This window comes from Leptodactylus fuscus, chromosome 11, assembly GCF_031893055.1.
Source record: "Leptodactylus fuscus isolate aLepFus1 chromosome 11, aLepFus1.hap2, whole genome shotgun sequence".
Taxonomy (NCBI): Eukaryota; Metazoa; Chordata; class Amphibia; order Anura; family Leptodactylidae; genus Leptodactylus; species Leptodactylus fuscus.
This window is the reverse complement of record NC_134275.1, coordinates 49,980,396-50,000,018: the sequence shown is the minus strand read 5'-3', so window position 1 is coordinate 50,000,018 and position 19,623 is coordinate 49,980,396. Positions and strand designations below refer to the sequence as shown.

At 45.2% G+C, this 19,623-nt stretch overlaps 1 protein-coding gene across 1 annotated transcript; it reads left to right on the top strand.

Moving 5' to 3' along the window:
• Positions 1-4,218: 4,218 nt before the first annotated feature.
• KCNK6 (potassium two pore domain channel subfamily K member 6) lies at positions 4,219-19,149 on the top strand. The gene is made up of 4 exons (XM_075260363.1): positions 4,219-4,560; positions 7,559-7,875; positions 15,717-16,112; positions 18,261-19,149. Exons 2-4 carry the CDS (start codon positions 7,569-7,571, stop codon positions 18,482-18,484), a joined length of 927 nt encoding a protein of 308 aa, XP_075116464.1. The 5' UTR covers positions 4,219-4,560; positions 7,559-7,568; the 3' UTR covers positions 18,485-19,149.
• The last annotated feature ends 474 nt before the right edge of the window (positions 19,150-19,623 follow it).

Genomic DNA, 19,623 nt, shown 5'->3' with positions numbered 1-19,623 from the left:
GCTTCTTTTCTTGCAGATTTTGTTGCGTTTTTTTTAAGCCAAAGCCAGGAGTGAACTGAACAGAAGGTAGAAGTATAAGGCCCGATTCACACGGGGCGCGGATGGCGGATTTTGGTCCTGATTCTGACGTGGGAAGCTGCGTCAGAACATGGCCAAAATCCGCCTGCTGCGACTTCTGAGAGTCGCGACAATCTGGTCTGAGGTAGGCCCAAATGAAGGGGCCTAGCCCGGAGCGTGCTGCCGCAAAGCGGACGCTGCAGCTGAATCTGCCGCGGAATCCGCCTGAAGAAAGGGCAGACCACCATTGTGAAGGGGCGGATTATGACGTGGATTCCGCACCAAAATCTGCCCCCGCTTGTCCCGTGTGAACGGGGCCTAAGAACTTTCTATATATTTCCCATTCCTTCTGTAGACATTCTTGGCTTTGGCTCAAAAATCCGCAGCAAAATCTGCAAAAAAAAAGCTGCGTTCCTGCGCCTGAGGCTGAATCTTATATAGACAAACAGTCAGACTGAAGATAAGGAGCAGAACAGTTCCTCAATAAGATGCATTACAGTGTCTTATAGATGTCCTTTATAACTGGAGGTCACGTTAAGTCTCTGAGCTATTAGTACAAACCATAGTTGGGTAAGAAGAGACAGCACAGCTTCTGAACGCAACCGAAACCTGTCCAGTGGCCAATACGTAATCCTAATGTATCTGTCTCCAGATACTTTCATACTGCCTCCGGCCACCTCATGTCTGGACGATGGACTGTCAGTTTATAAAGGGGGTTTCCAGTCCCACATGATAGGCCATCAGTAGGTGATTTGTTGGGGTCTGACACACAGACCTCACACCGATCAGCAGTTGCAGTAGCTGTCAGTGGACCCAGTGGACATCCTAGTGATATGAGCGACTCAGCACACCCATCCTCTACATGGTGGTGGTTCTGGGGAATTACATAAATGTGCTGCCTGGCCACTACCAAGGGCCATCACCCAGAGGTCCGGCTGTCACTGCCCATCCTGTAGATTGTTCATCAATATGAAGAATCCATATGGGGCAGAAGACCACTTTAACCCTAAAACCAGGACCATGGCCCATAATCCCAAACCTGCTGCAATCTACAGTACACTAGCTGCATGTCTCACCCACACGCTCCACAACCAAAATTGTGTCTTCATGCAAATTGGTGGCAAAATGACTTAATGTTATATAAAACTGAGCAAAAAGTATAAGATGTCACCCATGGCTCTGCTGTGTAGGAAACGCAGGGTAATGGGGGGTCTTACCAGTATGTAAATACCTATCACTGTGTGTGTGTGCATTGTATTGTATTTGTGTGTGTGTGTGTGTGTGGGGGGAGTCTATCAGGAAGTAAATAGGCATTGTGTGTGTGTGTGTGTGTGTAGGGGGGGGTCTTATTTATATGTAAATACTTATTGTTTCCCCTATTCTCACATCAGAAGGTCTTGCTCTTCCCAGACACTTAATCCAATAAGTAGTGGAGACACTCCTCTCCTTGTAGACTTCACTTTATATCCTGAAGTCTTCCTTCCTTCTTACTTCGCTGCTATGGACTCCTAGTATATCTTCTCTTCTCAGCTTATGTGTGTCTACATCTGTAATATATTACTGTGTATTATCCTGTATCTGTATTACTAGGCTGCTGTAACATAATGAAATTTCCTCACTGTTGGGGCTAATAAAGGATTATCTTATCTTATCCCTCTTCCTGTATTTACATATAATGAAGGCAAAACAGGATGCAAAAAGTGTTAAGAGGTGGAAAAGAGTGGATTTACATGGGAGGGGTATAAAAGACCCCGGGGCTGCTACTGGGGAAGACTCATTACAGGGCGACACTGGGATAATAAGAAGGAGACCTGAGAATGTGGAGAGTCCGAGCAAGGTAATTCTAACATTACTATATTGTAATACTGTAAGTCTTATATAGGACATATTGGTAATCTAATACTACTGCTATATGGAATCTAGTAATATAATACTGCTATATAGGATCTAGTAATATAATACTGCTATATGGGATCTAGTAATATAATACTGATATATAGGATCTAGTAATGTATTACTGCTATATAGAATCTAGTAATGTATTACTGCTGTTATATGGGATCTAGTAATATAATACTGCTATATGGGATCTAGTAATGTAATACTGCTGTTCTAGAGGATCTAGTAATATAAGGGCTAGTTCACACGTGAGTATAAGGGGAGGTTTTTGACAGCGGATTTCGCGTCCAAAACCTCCCCTTATAATGGTGGTCTATGGAGACCGCCGGGCTTCTGTTCTCTGCTAGCGGCGGGCTGCTGCTAGCGGAGAAAAGAAAGGACATGTCCTTTCTTCAGGCGGAAGCCGCGCAGGCTCAGCCGCGCGGCTTCCGCTCCCGGCAGCTCCCTCCTATGTCGGCTCATTCATTTGAGCCGACAGCAGAGGGTAAAGCCGCGACAGCGGTGGTCGCGGCGGGCGGGTTTTGACAAGAGAGAGACGCGGCTCGCCGCGTCTCTCTCTGTGTCAAAACCCGCGCGAGCAGTTCACGTGTGAACTAGCCCTTATACTGCTGTTATATAGGATCTAGTAATATAATGCTGCTATATGGGATCTAGTAAAATAATACTGCTATATGGGATGTAGTAATGTATTACTGCTATAAATGATCTAGTAATGTATTACTGCTATATAGAATCTAGTAATGTAATACTGCTGTTATATAGGATCTAGTAATATAATACTGCTGTTATATAGGATCTAGTAATATAAAACTGCTATATGGGATCTAGTAATATAATACTGCTATATGGGATCTAGTAATGTAATACTGCTATGTAGAATCTAGTAATGTAATACTGCTGTTATATAGGATCTAGTAATATAATACTGCTGTTATATAGGATCTAGTAATGTATTACTGCTATATAGGATATAGTAATGTAACACTGCTGTTATATAGGATCTAGTAATATAATACTGCTATATGGGATCTAGTAATATAATACTGCTATATGGGATCTAGTAATGTAATACTGCTATGTAGAATCTAGTAATGTAATACTGCTGTTATATAGGATCTAGTAATATAATACTGCTGTTATATAGGATCTAGTAATGTATTACTGCTATATAGGATCTAGTAATATAATACTGCTATATGGAAGCTAGTAATATAATACTGCTATATAGAATCTATGGGAAGAATATGCAAATCTGTTTCCCAAGATGGAAACAGGGAGACAGTGCCTCTGATATGCTGCACTGTCTCCCTGTTTCCATCTTGGGAGACAGATTTGCATATTCTTCCCATGTTCCCTTGCAGTGTAGCAACTATGGCTATATAAGTCTCCACACACCGGAAAAGGTGGTCTCTCCTTAAGGAGTGACATTATCCCCTGTTATATAGGCTCTAGTAATATAATACTGCTATATAGGAGCTATTGGTATTTATTATTGTGTCTCTTTGTGGATCTCCATATAAGCTGATATTACCTGTAGCCATACGTTCCTAGGGTATACATTATATACGCTCAGTCTTGTATTCCATTAATAATGCGTCCCTCGGTGTGATATAAGGCAGCGCTGTTCACATAGGACCTCATGTCCATCAATAACAAGAACAGGAACCCTGCCCTCCTTTAGTAGATGCTTGAAAACTGCAAAATTTTAATACATCCAGAAATCTGACTTGAACGAGACGTTTCGGTCTAAACAGCAGAACTTCATCAGTCATCAGATAGAATGGAGCTGAGCAGTGCATGCAGATGTGCGGAGACTCCATAAGTATCACTACTTACCTTCCGCACATCTGTATACTCTGCTCCAGAGAGAGGTTATACACATACATATGTCTGTCTAATTATCGGTTATATACGTCTCTCTCCTCCCTTGTACACACATACTGTAGGTCTCTCTGTTCCCTTGTACACACATACTGTAGGTCTCTCTATTCCCTTGTACACACATACTGTAGGTCTCTCTGTTCCCTTGTACACACATACTGTAGGTCTCTCTGTTCCCTTGTATACACATACTGTAGGTCTCTCTATTCCCTTGTACACACATACTGAGTGGTTGCAGTCTCTCTTCCCTCACTGAGTGGTTTCAGTCTCTCTCCTCCCTCCCTGAGTGGTTGCAGTCTCTCTTCCTGAGTGGTTGCAGTCTCTCCTCCCTCACTGAGTGGTTGCAGTCTCTCTCCTCCCTCCCTGAGTGGTTGCAGTCTCTCCTCCCTCTCTGCACTCTCAGGAAGTTCTGACTTTTCTTCTCATGTAAAAGTTTTTGTTGTTCAGAGGTGGAGAAGGCAATAAAGTGAATAGGAGAGAGACAGAGGGGGAAGGGAGGTGGAGAGACAGCAGGCACATTAGACAAGCTGAGAGCACTCATAGGAGACAGAGAGAGACTGCTCACTGCAGAGGAGATCTCTGTGAAACAGGGCAGGGACTGGAAAAACTGACACATCAATATGTATATATGAGACAGGGAGGTCTGAATGTGAAAGAGACAGCTAGGCTGGGGTGAGGGGGTCTAGACTGTCTGCTGCAAGAAGGCGCTGAGAGACCGATCAGGTGAGTGACTGTATATACTGCATCTTCTATACCTATGTTGTACCTATGTGATATAAAGACTCCAGTGTCGCTGAGTCGAGAGAGCTTCTTATTCACATAAAGGGAAGAGGAAGAAGGAAGACAAGACGTTTGTGTGTTTGTGTGTCTGCTCCATTGTTAGGTCTTAAGAGATTACAGAAAGTCTGAGCTGTATGCCCACCAGGCAGATGTAAGGCCAAGCATACCGGCCCTAAAGGGATAGAGCTCTCGTATACAATGTCTCCTATACTAGGTCCCCCCTATACTTTGCCTCTTATACCGGGTCTTCAATACTATGTGTCTCATATACCAGGTCTCTTATACTAGGTCTCCCCTATACCAGGTCTCCTATACCAAGTGTCTAATGTACCGGGTCTCCTATACTAGGTCTCCCCTATACTTTGCCTCTTATACCGGGTCTTCTATACTATGTGTCTCATATACCAAGTCTCCTATACCAGGTGTCCTATACCATGTGTCTAATATACCAGGTCTCCTATACCAGGTCTCCTATACCAAGAAATCAGCTCAGTATTAATGACAAAGTCCACTCTACAAGTGTCTGTGGCAGAATATTTGGGGTCTTGTACTTGGTCGTCCATCTGATGACGTTGGGCACAGGAGATGTCTGTATGGCCGTCCTGAGGAATGCACAGACTTTACACAATTTATCGGCCATGGCTTGTAATCCCCAATAAGTCTTCTAGGTATCCGTACACATGAGATGAATGTCTGACAATTCCCGCAGGACCAACATCCATGTAACGTGTACGGGGTTGTCAGAGGAAAGAAGAATTAGACAGGTTGTATTTCGGCATGTCTGGTCCTTTTGTTCTCTGCCACCAGTCTGTCTGCAGATTATTCCCCTATCCTTGTGAAGAACACCTGCACACTCGACCATGCATGCATGTGTATGGGGGTGTTGCCCTAACCTTAAAAAGGACAAATTTTTCCTCTAGAGGTTTCCCTACATCAGGGGATGTCTTAGATTAGGGAGAGATTCAGGGTGCAGTGGTCACTCCCGGGCCCCAGCACACATACAATACACCACTATGGCAGAGGATTACTAGGGGCCCCATTACACCTTATACTTTGGGGTGCAGGAGCTTCAAGCTACAGCTCTGTTGAGACGTATAATGATGCAAGTTCTTCCAGAAACACTCGGTCATCTCCTCCACCGCCCCATTCTCTGGCCGTTAGCCGTTTGTGGGTGACGTCATGCTATGCTGAGATAGGAGGATGTATTTGTAGGTGCCATCCCTTATACTGGACTACTCATGGTCCATAAGGACCGCCTGGATGAATGTTACGTTAGCGCTAAATGAAAATGAAATCTTCTGTGTGACTTGTAAGGAAGGTTTCTTACATCGAGGACCCCATAAGACCGATGAAAGGCCCCTGATCAATCCGTCTGCCGCTATCCCACTCCTAACCAGCCCTGGCCCTTGTGCCCCATCACATGTCAACCTGAGGATACCTACAATGTTTTAGTCCCTTGTTTGGCCCCATTTCGGCCCTTGCAGAGGTTACACCCATGTTGGATCTCACCGCCACCCTAGTAAGGTCAGGAGACCCCCTAGCTCTTAGTCCCGTACATTGTCTTACTGGGTCGGCGGGCCCGTAGGCCTCATCCTGTTGTAGCCACCTCCAGTAGTCGCCCTTGTATACAATATGGGCTCTTATAGACGAAATACATAAAGTGAGCGGATCACGTGAAAGGTTCTGGTTCATTGTGAGGTTTCATGAAACGAGGAGGAGATTTTATGGAGTGAATGAGTCCGTGCCGTTTATTGTACAGAACTGTAGAGACGTTTCGTTTCCTTGTTCATCTGTATTGGAGGTTCCAGGAAGAGGAACTCACTGCAGGTTCCATCACATTTCACCCCATTAGAATGATGGACGGACCGGACGGATCCATTATAAATCAAAGAGGTCCATCAGGTACCCCAGGTATTCATCATGTGACAGGACGGATGTTGCGTTGTGGTGTCTGCTGAATGGACAACATGACACAGATGTGAGCAGAGGCCGTAGAATTTATAAGATGGTAACTAACAAGAATCACACCTACATGCAAAATGTCAGGATTGTACCAAGTGGGCTCAGCCCCGGTGACACCGCGTCACGTTCCTCTGTAATTACTGCGGAGTTGTCAGTTAAGTATATTGTTAGTTGTCACATGAGCCCCTTACAGGACAGATGGTGACTGTTAGATTAGCAGTAACATCATCACCAGAACCAGTATATCACCCCAGCCCTGCAGCTAGATAGGTTACGGTCAGTAGAACCAACATATCAACCCAGCCCTGCAGATAGATAGGTTACGGTCAGTAAAACCAGTATATCACCCCAGCCCTGCAGATAGATAGGTTACGGTCAGTAGAACCAGTATGTCACCCCAGTACTGCAGATAGATAGGTTACTGTCAGTAGAACCAGCATATCACCCCAGCCCTGCAGATAGATAGGTTACTGTCAGCAGAACCAGTATATCACCCCAGTCCTGCAGATAGATAGGTTACTGTCACCAGACCCAGCATATCACCCCAGCCCTGCAGATAGATGGGTTACTGTCACCAGAACCATCATATCACCCCAGCCCTGCAGATAGATAGGTTACTGTCACCAGACCCAGCATATCACCCCAGTCCTGCAGATAGATAGGTTAGTGTCACCAGACCCAGCATATCACCCCAACCCTGCAGATAGAGAGGTTACTGTCACCAGATTCAGTGTTTTCCCCTCAGGGCCTCTGTTGCTGTATATTGTGCTTTATTTGAGGGCGTTGATGTTTCTTCAGAGAGGTAAGTCACAATGCCAAATCTACAGATTTCACTGGCCATCATTACCGCTCAAGGGAAAGGGTTAGAAATGTGTCTTGTAAAGCCGCCCCATGAATCCTACAGGTTCCTAAGCTCAGTATATTGTACAAGTATTTACAACATCAGCGATATTAATAAATTCAAGCTTTCTCTTTTTAGATCTTCTGACATGAAGTCCTGGCTGGTGCTGACGCTGCTCGTGGTCGTCTACCTGGTCTATCTCTTTCTGGGTGCGTTGGTGGTTTCCAGTATTGAGGCTCCATATGAGGAAAGTTTACGTGAGGAGCTGAAGCAGCTGAAGCGGGCGTTTCTGCGCAACAGTCCGTGTGTGAACGAGAGCAGCTTAGAAACCCTGCTGCAGAAAGTCATCAGTGCCAACAAATTTGGGGTGTCGGTCTTGAATAACGCGTCCAATGAAAGCAACTGGGACTTCGCCTCCTCCCTCTTCTTCTCCAGCACTTTGGTGACCACTGTTGGTGAGTACTTGAGGTTGTGATGGGGATCATGAGTAATACTGTTTGCAATCTGCAGGTCAATGGCCAAATTTTGTGTGCAATATTTGCCAAAAATGTTTGCATCACGAAATGAATATAGAAAAAATAGATCATTGTGATAAAATATTATGTGACAGAAGTGAATCTTGTGGTGGTTTCTCCGTTCTGGTTGCCTGTCGGGCCTTATGTCCAGGTGTCATCAGCCTATCGCTGGCCGAGATTCTGCTATAGTAGTCAGTGATTGGCTGGTCATATCCTGTGCGTTGGGAAGGATTGGCGGGGACTTGGGCACTATCGGGGATGGAAGACTATTACACTATAGTGAGCTGTCTATAGACATTTATTACCCCTGGAGAACCCACCATATATAATCGCCCCTATAGTGACCTCAGTGCTGCCCATTCACCAGATAAAGCTGCCGATCACTCGTGTTGCGCTTCTCCTGGTTTAGGTGATCCTGTATTTATTGGGTTACATTCACATATCCTATAGGGTTTCCCTAATCTCCTACAATGCAGGAACGTTGGAAGCAGTCAGTAGTATTTCCACCTGGTATGACACGGAGCGATTCCTTGGCAGTCACATGCGCGGTAACACCTGCGCTCCGGTTACATTTGGCAAACATAAGAAATCTATCCATCTCGTAATCCCAAGTATTCCCCTCCAGGGCACTGGGAAATGTCTACACAGTGTGTACAGATCTCGCCGAGCGGTTTATAGAGGATACGCTATCTCCTAGCTGGAGCTGATACTGCGAGGGCCATGTTACAGGCGGGCATACATGTCATCTACAACCCCCTGACTGTACACTGAATATTCATGGGGTCAGGAGAGAACAACCGCCTCATGTATGGTCAACATTAGACCTGTGTTCAGATTATACCTGGTCACAATCCCCGCACAGATCAGCGATTGATAATACTATACATGTAAGACAATGCACAGCAATGAGATGTATAAAATATGTAGAAATCCAGCCCGAGCCTACAGCCAGGAGAGGGAAGAACAGGTTTAGTAGGTCCGTCAGTTTTCTGGGTCCCCTCCCTCTATAACACGGTGATGAGAAGCCACAAGACACACCTAAGGCCGTCAGGATCATTGCCATCTATGTACCCTGACATCAGCAAAGATCCGGCAGCCCCCTATAAAGACCCCATAAACAATGGCCGGACCCAACACTTATTGGTGGGACCCATTGACCATCCTCTGTATATGGGGCCTTCCAATACTCCCATGGAAAGGGATGTTGTGGGAAAGAAGGTTGAAATTCAATGGCAAATCCTTTTCTTCTTGGGAGAGATGAGCCTTTGCCTTAAAGGGAGTGTCAGCAGTAAATTGGGTATAAGCCTAATCCCAGTACCTTGTAGAGTTTGCTCCTACACTTTCCAGATATATCTTTGTTATTCAGCTTTTGAGCCCCATTTTTGTGTAAATTAATGTTTTATTCATATGTAAGTGTATGCAGGTCCAGGCCGCATCCCCCGGGGCCTTAGGGAACACTTGGAGTAATCGGAGAGGTGGAAGAGATAGAAAGCTGGTGTCCGAGGGAGGGTGGGGGGTGATCTGGTATACCCTAGAAGTCATACGGTGGACCCCATCCCAAAAGTCCCTCAAAACAACACTCCCGGAAAACGTGCAGGAGTTGCCCCCCCCCCTCCTCTGTGCCACACCACCAACACCTAGAGGAGGTAGACGGAAAGAAACTGTGTAGTTTAGACGGGACAAGGTACCAGGTGGTGATCAGCTTGTATCTGCCTCTTCGGATTTACTCACATGGAGCCCCTATAGGCAAACTCTCAAATCCTGGAACACTTTCTAGGATTTCCAGTTTGTTCCTTGTATTTAGTAGATGCTCCTTAGATTTCGAGTTTGTTCCTTGTATTTAGGAGACGCTCCTTAGATATCCGGTTTGTTCCTTGTATTTAGTAGACGCTCCTTAGATATCCGGTTTGCTCCTTGTATTTAGTAGACGTTCCTTAGATTTCCAGTTTGTTCCTTGTATTTAGTAGACGTTCCTTAGATTTCCTGTTTTTTCCTTGTATTTAGTAGATTCTCCTTAGATTTTCAGTTTGTTCCTTGTATTTAGCTCCTTAGATTTCCAGTTTGTTCCTTGTATTTAGTAGACGCTCCTTAGATATCCGGTTTGTTCCTTGTATTTAGTAGACGCTCCTTAGATATCCGGTTTGTTCCTTGTATTTAGTAGACGTTCCTTAGATTTCCCCTTTGTTCCTTGTATTTAGTAGATGCTCCTTAGATTTCCAGTTTGTTCCTTGCTTTTCGCTCCTTAGATTTCCGGTTTGCTCTTTGTATTTCGTAGACACTCCTTAGATTTCTGTTTTATTCCTTGCTTTTTTCTCCTTAGATTTCCGGTTTGTTCCTTCTAATTAATAGACGCTCCTTAGATTTCCGGTTTGTTCCTTGTATTTAGTAGATGCTCCTTAGATTTCTGTTTTATTCCTTGCTTTTCGCTCCTTAGATTTCCGGTTTGTTCCTTGTATTTCGTAGACGCTCCTTAGATTTTCAGATTGTTCCTTATATTTAGTAGAAGCTTCTTAGCTTTCCAATTTGTTCCTTGTATTTAGTAGACGCCCCTTATGGTATGTCAGTAAGGACTAGACAATGTGTATATTGGGTCTATGTCTCTACGCTTGGTTATCTCAGGTTTCGGCCTCACTGGAGTGCTGTACTGAACGCCTGGACTGCTCACCCACCTTGCACCCGTCCATCTGTGTGTCTTGGCTCGGGGCCTGATTCTGGGGTCAGCAACTTGTTCGCCTCGTAAACATATCACTTAGTAGTGAGAACAGCGGGGTCAGTGCCGCTCACTAGAAATCCATGTGATGTACAAGCTGCTCATTGTCCACATACAGAAGGCCAGAAAATATATATACCAGGTAATGTATACAGCAAGTCTGAGCTATATCTATATCCCTGCACTGGAGGAGAAGCCAGATGTGCCAAAGACAGTGGTTCAGTCTGATGATGTCATCAGCAATCCATTGGCCCCATAACAAAACTAAATGCCCCATTTAATGGACAGTAAGGAACAGAACTTGTTGCCCGCCCTTCCCCCTCGGATCCCGGATAGAAGGTTTAACCCTTTGGCTCCTTCCCTTGTTTGCTGTTTACACTGATTTGGAGCCTTTAATATGACCTGAGTCTTCTTGTCGCTTGTATATATCGCCCCTTTGTTGGTGTGAGAACCTCTCTGGCCTTCATGTCCCTTGTGAAGCTGGCCCAAGACTGAAGGACTTAGGAAAAGCTTTCCACAATTTTAGTAAAATCTCCAGGTTATTAATGTAATCCTTCTGTTACCTATGGGGGGGAGGGCGGGATGTTATCAGATATAGGCTCTATAGTCTCCGTCTTTTAGATGACATCGGAACGGCTCCAGTAACTGCTATAGTCACATTATTTCCAGTTTATAAGTTAGGTCATGCAGATAGATAGGTTACTGTCACCAGAACCAGCATATCACCCCAGCCCTGCAGATAGATATGTTACTGTCACCAGAACCAGCATATCACCCCAGTCCTGCAGATAGATAGGTTACTGTCTCCAGAACCAGCATATCACCCCAGCCCTGCAGATAGATATGTTACTGTCACCAGAACCAGTATATCACCCCAGTCCTGCAGATAGATATGTTACTGTCACCAGAACCAGCATATCACCCCAGCCCTGCAGATAAATAGGTTACTGTCACCAGAACCAGCATATCACCCAGTCCTGCAGATAGATATGTTACTGTCACCAGAACCAGCATATCACCCCAGCCCTGCAGATAGATAGGTTAGTGTCACCAGAACCAGCATATCACCCCAGCCCTGCAGATAGGTTACTGTCACCAGAACCAGCATATCACCCAGTCCTGCAGATAGATAGGTTACTGTCACCAGAACCAGCATGTCACCCCAGCCCTGCAGATAGATAGGTTACTGTCACCAGAACCAGCATATCACCCCAGCCCTGCAGATAGATAGGTTACTGTCACCAGACCCAGCATATCACCCAGTCCTGCAGATAGATAGGTTAAGGTTGAAATCCAGCCAGTCTGACCTGTGTCTCCAAAAAACATACAAAATCTTAAAGGGTTTCTCCAGTTATTCCATCATCACTTCCTCCCCATGTCTCCATGATACAGATCACTAGTGGTGACTACAGGAGAGCAGTGAGGAGACGGGAGATGGTTCTGATCCTGGAGCTCAGAAATAAGTGATGATAGTCGCTGCAGAACCTCTTAGGAGCATATACTAGCCTATCCATGGCTCCTGTAAGGCTATGTTCTCATTGTTAGGCAGTGGAGTCTATTGGGGTCCATGTGGGCACAGCATATAAAGGATTTGGGATTTCCATTTTTCTCTTCCTGTAACAGAACAGAAAACTGAAGTCCTGATAGAGATGTGAGAGTTAAAGAGAGTCTATGGGGAGAAGGGACCTAACACAATCCCAGGTTCCTTATAGGCCGAGTGGCTGTGACTGTATCACAGGATTGTCCCCGCTCCTCTCGCCTGACCTCACCCTGGACTAATATTTGCAGCAGCTTCTTGTTTGACTTGTGTTTGGTACTGAGGACACAATATGGCAGTGTGCTGAGCTGTATACACCTTATAGCGTATGTGCTGAGCTGTATACACCTTATAGCTTACATGCTGAGCCGTATACACCTTATAGCTTACATGCTGAGCCATATACACCTTATAGCTTACATGCTGAGCTGTATATGCCTTATAGCTTACATGCTGAGCCGTATACACCTTATAGCTTACATGCTGAGCCATATACACCTTATAGCTTACATGCTGAGCCGTATACACTTTATAGCGTATGTGCTGAGCTGTATACATCTTATAGCTTACATGCTGAGCCGTATACACCTTATAACTTACATGCTGAGCCGTATATACCTTATAGCTTACATGCTGAGCCGTATACACCTTATAGCTTACATGCTGAGCCGTATACACCTTATAGCTTACATGCTGAGCCGTATACACCTTATAGTTTACATGCTGAGCTGTATACACCTTATAGCTTACACGCTGAGCTGTATACATCACATAGATTATATGCTGAGCTGTATACACCTTATAGCTTACATGCTGAGCCGTATACACCTTATAGCTTACATGCTGAGCCGTATACACCTTATAGCTTACATGCTGAGCTGTATACACCTTATAGTTTACATGCTGAGCTGTATACACCTTATAGCTTACGTGATGAGCCATATACACCTTATAGCTTACACGCTGAGCTGTATACACCACATAGCTTACATGCTGAGCTGTATACACCTTATAGCTTACACGCTGAGCTGTATACACCACATAGATTATATGCTGAGCTGTATACACCTTATAGCTTACATGTTGAGCTGTATACACGTATACAGAACGTCCTGTATTATATGGCTGTACTATACCCCCTCGTATACATAACGTCCTGTACTATACGGTTGTATTATACCCCCTTGTATACATAATGTCCTGTACTATATGGCTCTACCCCCTTGTATAGATAATGTCTTACTCCTTCCTATGGTAATACCTGAAGACTTGTATTTTAGTTCTCTGACTCTTGAGACATCCGGGTTGTTGCCACTGCGGCCGCCGCTTTATATTCGTCACTAATCCTCCCCATTACGTTGGCCGGGGGATAAATAACCCCAATGATGTCACCTAATACCAGGCCATTCAGAAGGTCTCGCAGAACAGGCGGAGCTCTGTGTAAATCGCATTTCTTAGATTTTTGGCTTGTTGGATTGAGCTGTGAAATTAGGACGCCGACGTGTTTGTGTGAATTAGGTCAGAAGCGGCTCGGGGTCTATTGTGTCTTCAGGCCACATCCAGGGACTTATAAGGGACCGTGTCCTAGAATTTCTGTATACTGGGGAAGGCTGAGGCCATATAGGCCGATCACACCCACATCCAACAGTCCGAATTATGGACTCCACTTCAAGACTCCCCTAAACCTTCTAAGCCAAACCTTTCGGCCGTATATAGGACCAGATGGGATTAAGGTGCACATAACCTGATCTACGGTCCATGTATATGGGAAAGCTTCATGCGCTGACCCTATATAGTGGCACATGGAGTCCCTGTGGTTTCATAGTCCTATAAGCACGGCTTCTAATGAAGAATATAAGGCCTCGTGCACACAATCCTTCTTTTTATCTGTGGATCAGTTTGATCACATTGATATACTGTATATGGACCCATACACACACAGCTGTAGTTATCATGGCTGCAGGTCCTATATGGCTATATGCACACAGTGCAGTGTACGAGTCAGTACAAATGGCACCTATGACAGGCGGATTGGTATCTACGTGTCTTCCATGATTTTCACTGACCCATACATTGAAATGAATGAACTGAGGCCTTCACGTCTGTGTTTGGTATTCAGGTCAGGGAGTCTGTTTGGAGACCCCCCTCCCCCTCAAATGGAATACCAAATACATTAAAAAGCAGCGAGCAATGAAAGCCCATGAACTACTTTCCTCTCTGCATGATTCGCGCAGACACCTTGCAGAAAAAACATGGACCCCATTACAGTCTATGGGGTCCATGTAGTTCCTTTAAGCTAAACACTTTTTAATGCGTTTCGGTATTCCATTCAGGGGTCCCCAAGCAGAATACAGAACGCAGATGTGAACCAGGCCTGAGCTGCAATTATGGACAAATATAGGACATATATAGGACTGGTATAGGGACATATATATAGCACAAGTATAGGGACAGGAATAGGGACAGATATTCATATTTGGTGGCTGTCCACTATGACCCTCAAAAATGCCTCTGTGTGTATGGGCCCCTATAAATGAAAGTGTCTTTATTTTGATCCACCATGGCAGTCGTAAGCATGAGGCCTACTCGTCCCTATATCTGTCCCTATACCTGCTCAGTCCATTCATTTCAATGTACGAGTCAGTGAAAATCACGGATGACTCAAGGACACCAATCCGTCATCTGTGCCATTTGTACTAACCCGGGCATTGGGTGCTCTTGTGGGCTCCGGTGCGGGCTCTTATGTGTGCAATGGGCCCTAAAGTTGAAGACTTGTGCAGGCAGCGCTTGGCGGATCCTTCTTACTCTGTCAGATCTAGATGCTTGGCCATACGTTATCCCTTTGCTCTTGGCCATGCATTACCTCTCTGCTTTTGGCCATACGTTATCTCTTTATCCCCTTTGTTTTGATTCTGTGGGCTATGTAATAAGAGGATAAGATTGTCAGCTCTTGCGTCCAGGGCCCTGACTCTGTCTGTACATGAACCCTACAATTTGTAAAGCGCTGCAGAATATGTTGGCGCTATAGAAATATGTTATATAATTATACGTTAGAGCTATACGTTACCCCTTTATCTATACGGAATAGTCTGCTCACTAATCTGTTTCCACTATAAGATTATGCAAAAGTCTCATCTTTCTTAAGGCTGTATAAAGGTTTGTACTCTGAAGGTCTGAGGAAACTGAACATCTGATGAAGTAGTCGCTGACGAAGCCGAAAAACTGCTGCGCACAGACTAATAATATACAGTGTGTGTGTATATATATATATATATATATATATATATATATATATATATATATATGGCAGCAGTTCCCCATATTTGTATTGTACTGTAGGAAAAAGATTGAGGTCAAGGTATCAACCCTTACAGAGGACCCGTCTAGTTCTGTATAGTTGTATATAGTACTATATAGTCGTATGTAGTCATGTATAGTTGTGTATAGTTGTATATAGTCATGTATGTTTGTATATAGTTGTATATAGTCGTGTATAGACTGAATATTAACCCCTGCCGTGTTCCCTCCTCCTAGGTTATGGCTATACGACTCCTCTCACAGACTCCGGGAAGGCTTTCTGTATCTTCTACGCATTGCTCGGTGTTCCATTCACCATGCTGGTCCTCAGCGCCGCTGTCCAACGTCTTATGTCCACATTTACTTATCGGCCAATCCACTACTTCCAGCTTCACCGAGGCTATGACCGCAAGAAGGTCACCAGGGTGCACTTTGTGGTCTTGGCTATCGCGGTGCTGCTCCTGTTCCTTGTGGTGCCCTCCGCCATATTCAGCTCCATCGAGAGTTCTTGGACTTTCCTGGATGCTTTTTACTTTTGTTTTATCTCACTTTGCACAATCGGACTTGGAGACTATGTCCCCGGAGAACAGGACGACCAATGGCTCCGTCAGCTCTACAAAGTCTCCGTAGCCTGTAAGTATTGGAAGTAACACTGCCTTCATCTTCTGTTGTTGGGGGGGCTCATGTTTTTTCATTTGGGCCCCAGGATCATACAATGCAGAGCAATAAAGCTATCTGTGCGCACAGCCACCAGCACTATCTGTGCGCACAGCCACCAGCACTATCTGTGCGCACAGCCACCAGCACTATCTGTGCGCACAGCCACCAGCACTATCTGTGCGCACAGCCACCAGCACTATCTGTGCGCACAGCCACCAGCACTATCTGTGCGCACAGCCACCAGCACTATCTGTGCGCACAGCCACCAGCACTATCTGTGCGCACAGCCACCAGCACTATCTGTGCGCACAGCCACCAGCACTATCTGTGCGCACAGCCACCAGCACTATCTGTGCGCACAGCCACCAGCACTATCTGTGCGCACAACCACCAGCACTATCTGTGCGCACAACCACCAGCACTATCTGTGCGCACAACCACCAGCACTATCTGTGCGCACAACCTCTATTATAGGCTCCTGCACACTTCCATATTATGTCATCAGCTATAATAGACCTCGCCTGCACCTTCAGGCCTTAGGTTAGGTCATCAATATCACATATAATATATGGTTGGGGCTCTCAATTGTTATACTTCTGTGTATAAATGAAGGAGGGAACAGCGAGACTAATCCTCAGAAGAGGTCATCAATGGGGGACTGACCCCTCGGGACCCTGCGGGTCAGCTGTCTATAGGTTACCAAGAATAAGGAGAGTAGATTATGGCCACCCATATACACAAGATATTGTCATCTATACATGGACGTTCTGAGCAACTCTATTGGCTGTGCATGTTTTATTTCTGATGTCTTCTAATACAAAGCATTGAGCAATCTTCAATCCCCCCCCGAGACATTATACGAAGCCTATATAGACATTATACACACATTACACGCTGTCTGCCGCATCACCAACCCTAATCCAGCATAACAGGGTCAGACTACACTGGGCTCTTTGTATCTGTAACCGTGGAGACATATTGGTCTTTATAGGAGCCGTACAACTAAAATGTACGAGAATTTTGGATCCCTGTTGTTCCCCTCATTTAGACAAATTTACTATTCAGGAATCTTCCTTATAGTTCCTCTGTATCTACCATTAGTGACTCCGGCCTTTCTATCATTGTTGGCAATCTTGCACTTTGTTCTTGCAAAGTTTATCTTGACCCATTCTGAATGACTAAAGTGAGAGACAAAACTCTCCCGAGTGCGAGCTCCATGGTTATTCAGTATATACTATGTATCTTGTATGGCTAGTCCGTCTGGTCTATCTGGAAATTCTGTGATGGCGTATGAAAGGAATCCATGACCGGGTGGTTTCAGATTGTAAAGATTTTCCCGACAGACGTTTCCTTGGCATAGACGTGTTGGTTTGTGGACCCAGCCTGGTGTTTTGGAGTTTTTTATCTCCTATAACATTAATAAAAATTGCCCAAAACAATCCAACTCCGACACGTCATGTTCACCATTAATGTTAGACATTGGAGAAGACTCCTCTGACTCGATCACGATGGCAGACGTCACATTAATGGCAGACGTCACATCAATGGCAGACGTCACAGGAAAGGACTTTTGACATGCCCAGTCCTTGGTTCCCGCAGAAGGTACCGATGTCTGACTTTAGGTTCTCCATACTTGGCCATTGTTCTAGCCCTTCATGTCTTCCGGTTCCGGCTCCAGCTTGTCCTTAAGTACCCATAACACCTTAATGGTTCAGCCACTTCCATAATTGATATAGACCGCACTACCCCATGACTGGGGCTCTATGGGTCATATATATTTACCCCCTGGACCTTCTTTTTAATGGTTTCTACAATTCCTAATCCCTTCTAGTAAAATGGCCACCAGATTCTCACAACTCCGTGCACTTGGTTTGGTAGTCTAAAACATCCCCCGTAGTCTCAGCTGGTCCATCTAAGAGGGAGGAATCAGACTACCAGAGCTCGGTGTACATTGGGTAGTCTCAGAAGTTGGTGCCATGTTAAGGGGATAAAGAAGGGACAATAAATCCTGTTAATAAGAGGCCCCCGGAGATTTTCACAATGTTTTTTGCAGGTGTTGTGAATGTTTTATTGGCTTAGTGCTGGGGCGCCTTACAGTGAGTCTTATCTCTTGTCTTCCAGTCTACCTCTTCCTTGGTCTTATGTCCATGCTGCTCATCCTCCAGACATTCCACAAAGCTGCAGATCTCCACGGACTGACAGATCTCTTCTACCTCCCTCATCTTCACGACCAAGACGACCAGGAGCCCATTCTGGAGACCTCCAACTCCACTCTGAGTGAAAAAGAGCCTAAAAGACCACTCACTACAGGGACCCAGCCCAGCTATTCATCCATCAACCGATGACCGCCAACCATTTGGAAGCGGGCACTGGGGGGGGGGGGGAGATGCACATTTTAAGGACACAACCTTGCTTATCGCAGTAAAAAGATCTCATAAAACACACAATGTCCTCTGAAGTCTTCCCTGCAAATAGATTGGGTGATCATTGACTGATCATGGGGTGACCTATGGGGTGATCATTGGGTGACCATTGGGGTGATCGTGGGGTGACCATTGGGATGACCTATGGGGTGATCATTGACTGATCATAGGGTGACCATTGGGTTGATCATGGGGTGACCATTGGGGTGCCCACAAGTCATTAGGGGGTTTTCCATTCCCTCTAGGCCAGTCCTCTCCTGTAGTTGTGCATTTGTGTCCAGAGCAGAGACTGAGGCAGAAAAGACAGAAAGCTGGGGTGACTTATATCAGAGACCTTCACTCCCTTCTGACATAGACTTCATGTCTGGTGCAGGGCTCAGCGGTCACATGACCAGTGAGGCCAATCAGCTGCCTCAGGAAAACGAGCCGTGATGTCATAGATAGCGACATTCAGGCTCTTCGCGGATTGGCCTCAGTGGCTTTAGCATAACGCCAGGAGAGGCCGCCGGAGCAGATGACATGGGAGACACCAGAGCATTGGGGGCAGGGGAGACACCGGACCATCAGGGGCAGGAGAGATGCCAGAGGACACCAGAGCATCGGGGGCAGGGGAATGTGAATATTTTTATTTTTTTTTTTAGTTTTTTTCACTGCTTATTTGGAAGATTCGTCCATTTTTCCCTGCACAACCCCTTTAACTATTAAACATTAAGTTTTATTGGTTTTGTATCTGAGGATCTGTCATTTATTTGTGTTCCAGTGTTTTGCACAATCTCCATGAATTATATCGTATTATAGTGTCCGTGTCTATGATGTGACTCAAAAAGTCTCTTTACTCTGAAACGGTCCCGTCACATTTAGGATTATAGGGGAAGAAATCTACAAAACTGGGTAAAAATGGAGGCCCAACATGTCGCCTTTGTGGCCTAGAATGAGAGCTGAATGGCTTCCCAAAGAACAACGGGGTACAGCCTTATTTTAGGGGAGAATTCATAGGGGGACATTCAGGAGCCTCATCTATGAGTCGAATCTGTGAAGGACGTTGCAATACTTCATTCAGC

Coding starts and splice junctions, on each gene's coding strand:
- KCNK6 (XM_075260363.1), top strand. CDS start 7,569: ATGAAGTCCTGGCTGGTGCTGACGCTGCTCGTGGTCGTCTACCTGGTC. Junction 7,876..15,716: donor CACTTTGGTGACCACTGTTG/GTGAGTACTTGA, acceptor CCCTCCTCCTAG/GTTATGGCTATACGACTCCT. Junction 16,113..18,260: donor CTACAAAGTCTCCGTAGCCT/GTAAGTATTGGA, acceptor CTTGTCTTCCAG/TCTACCTCTTCCTTGGTCTT.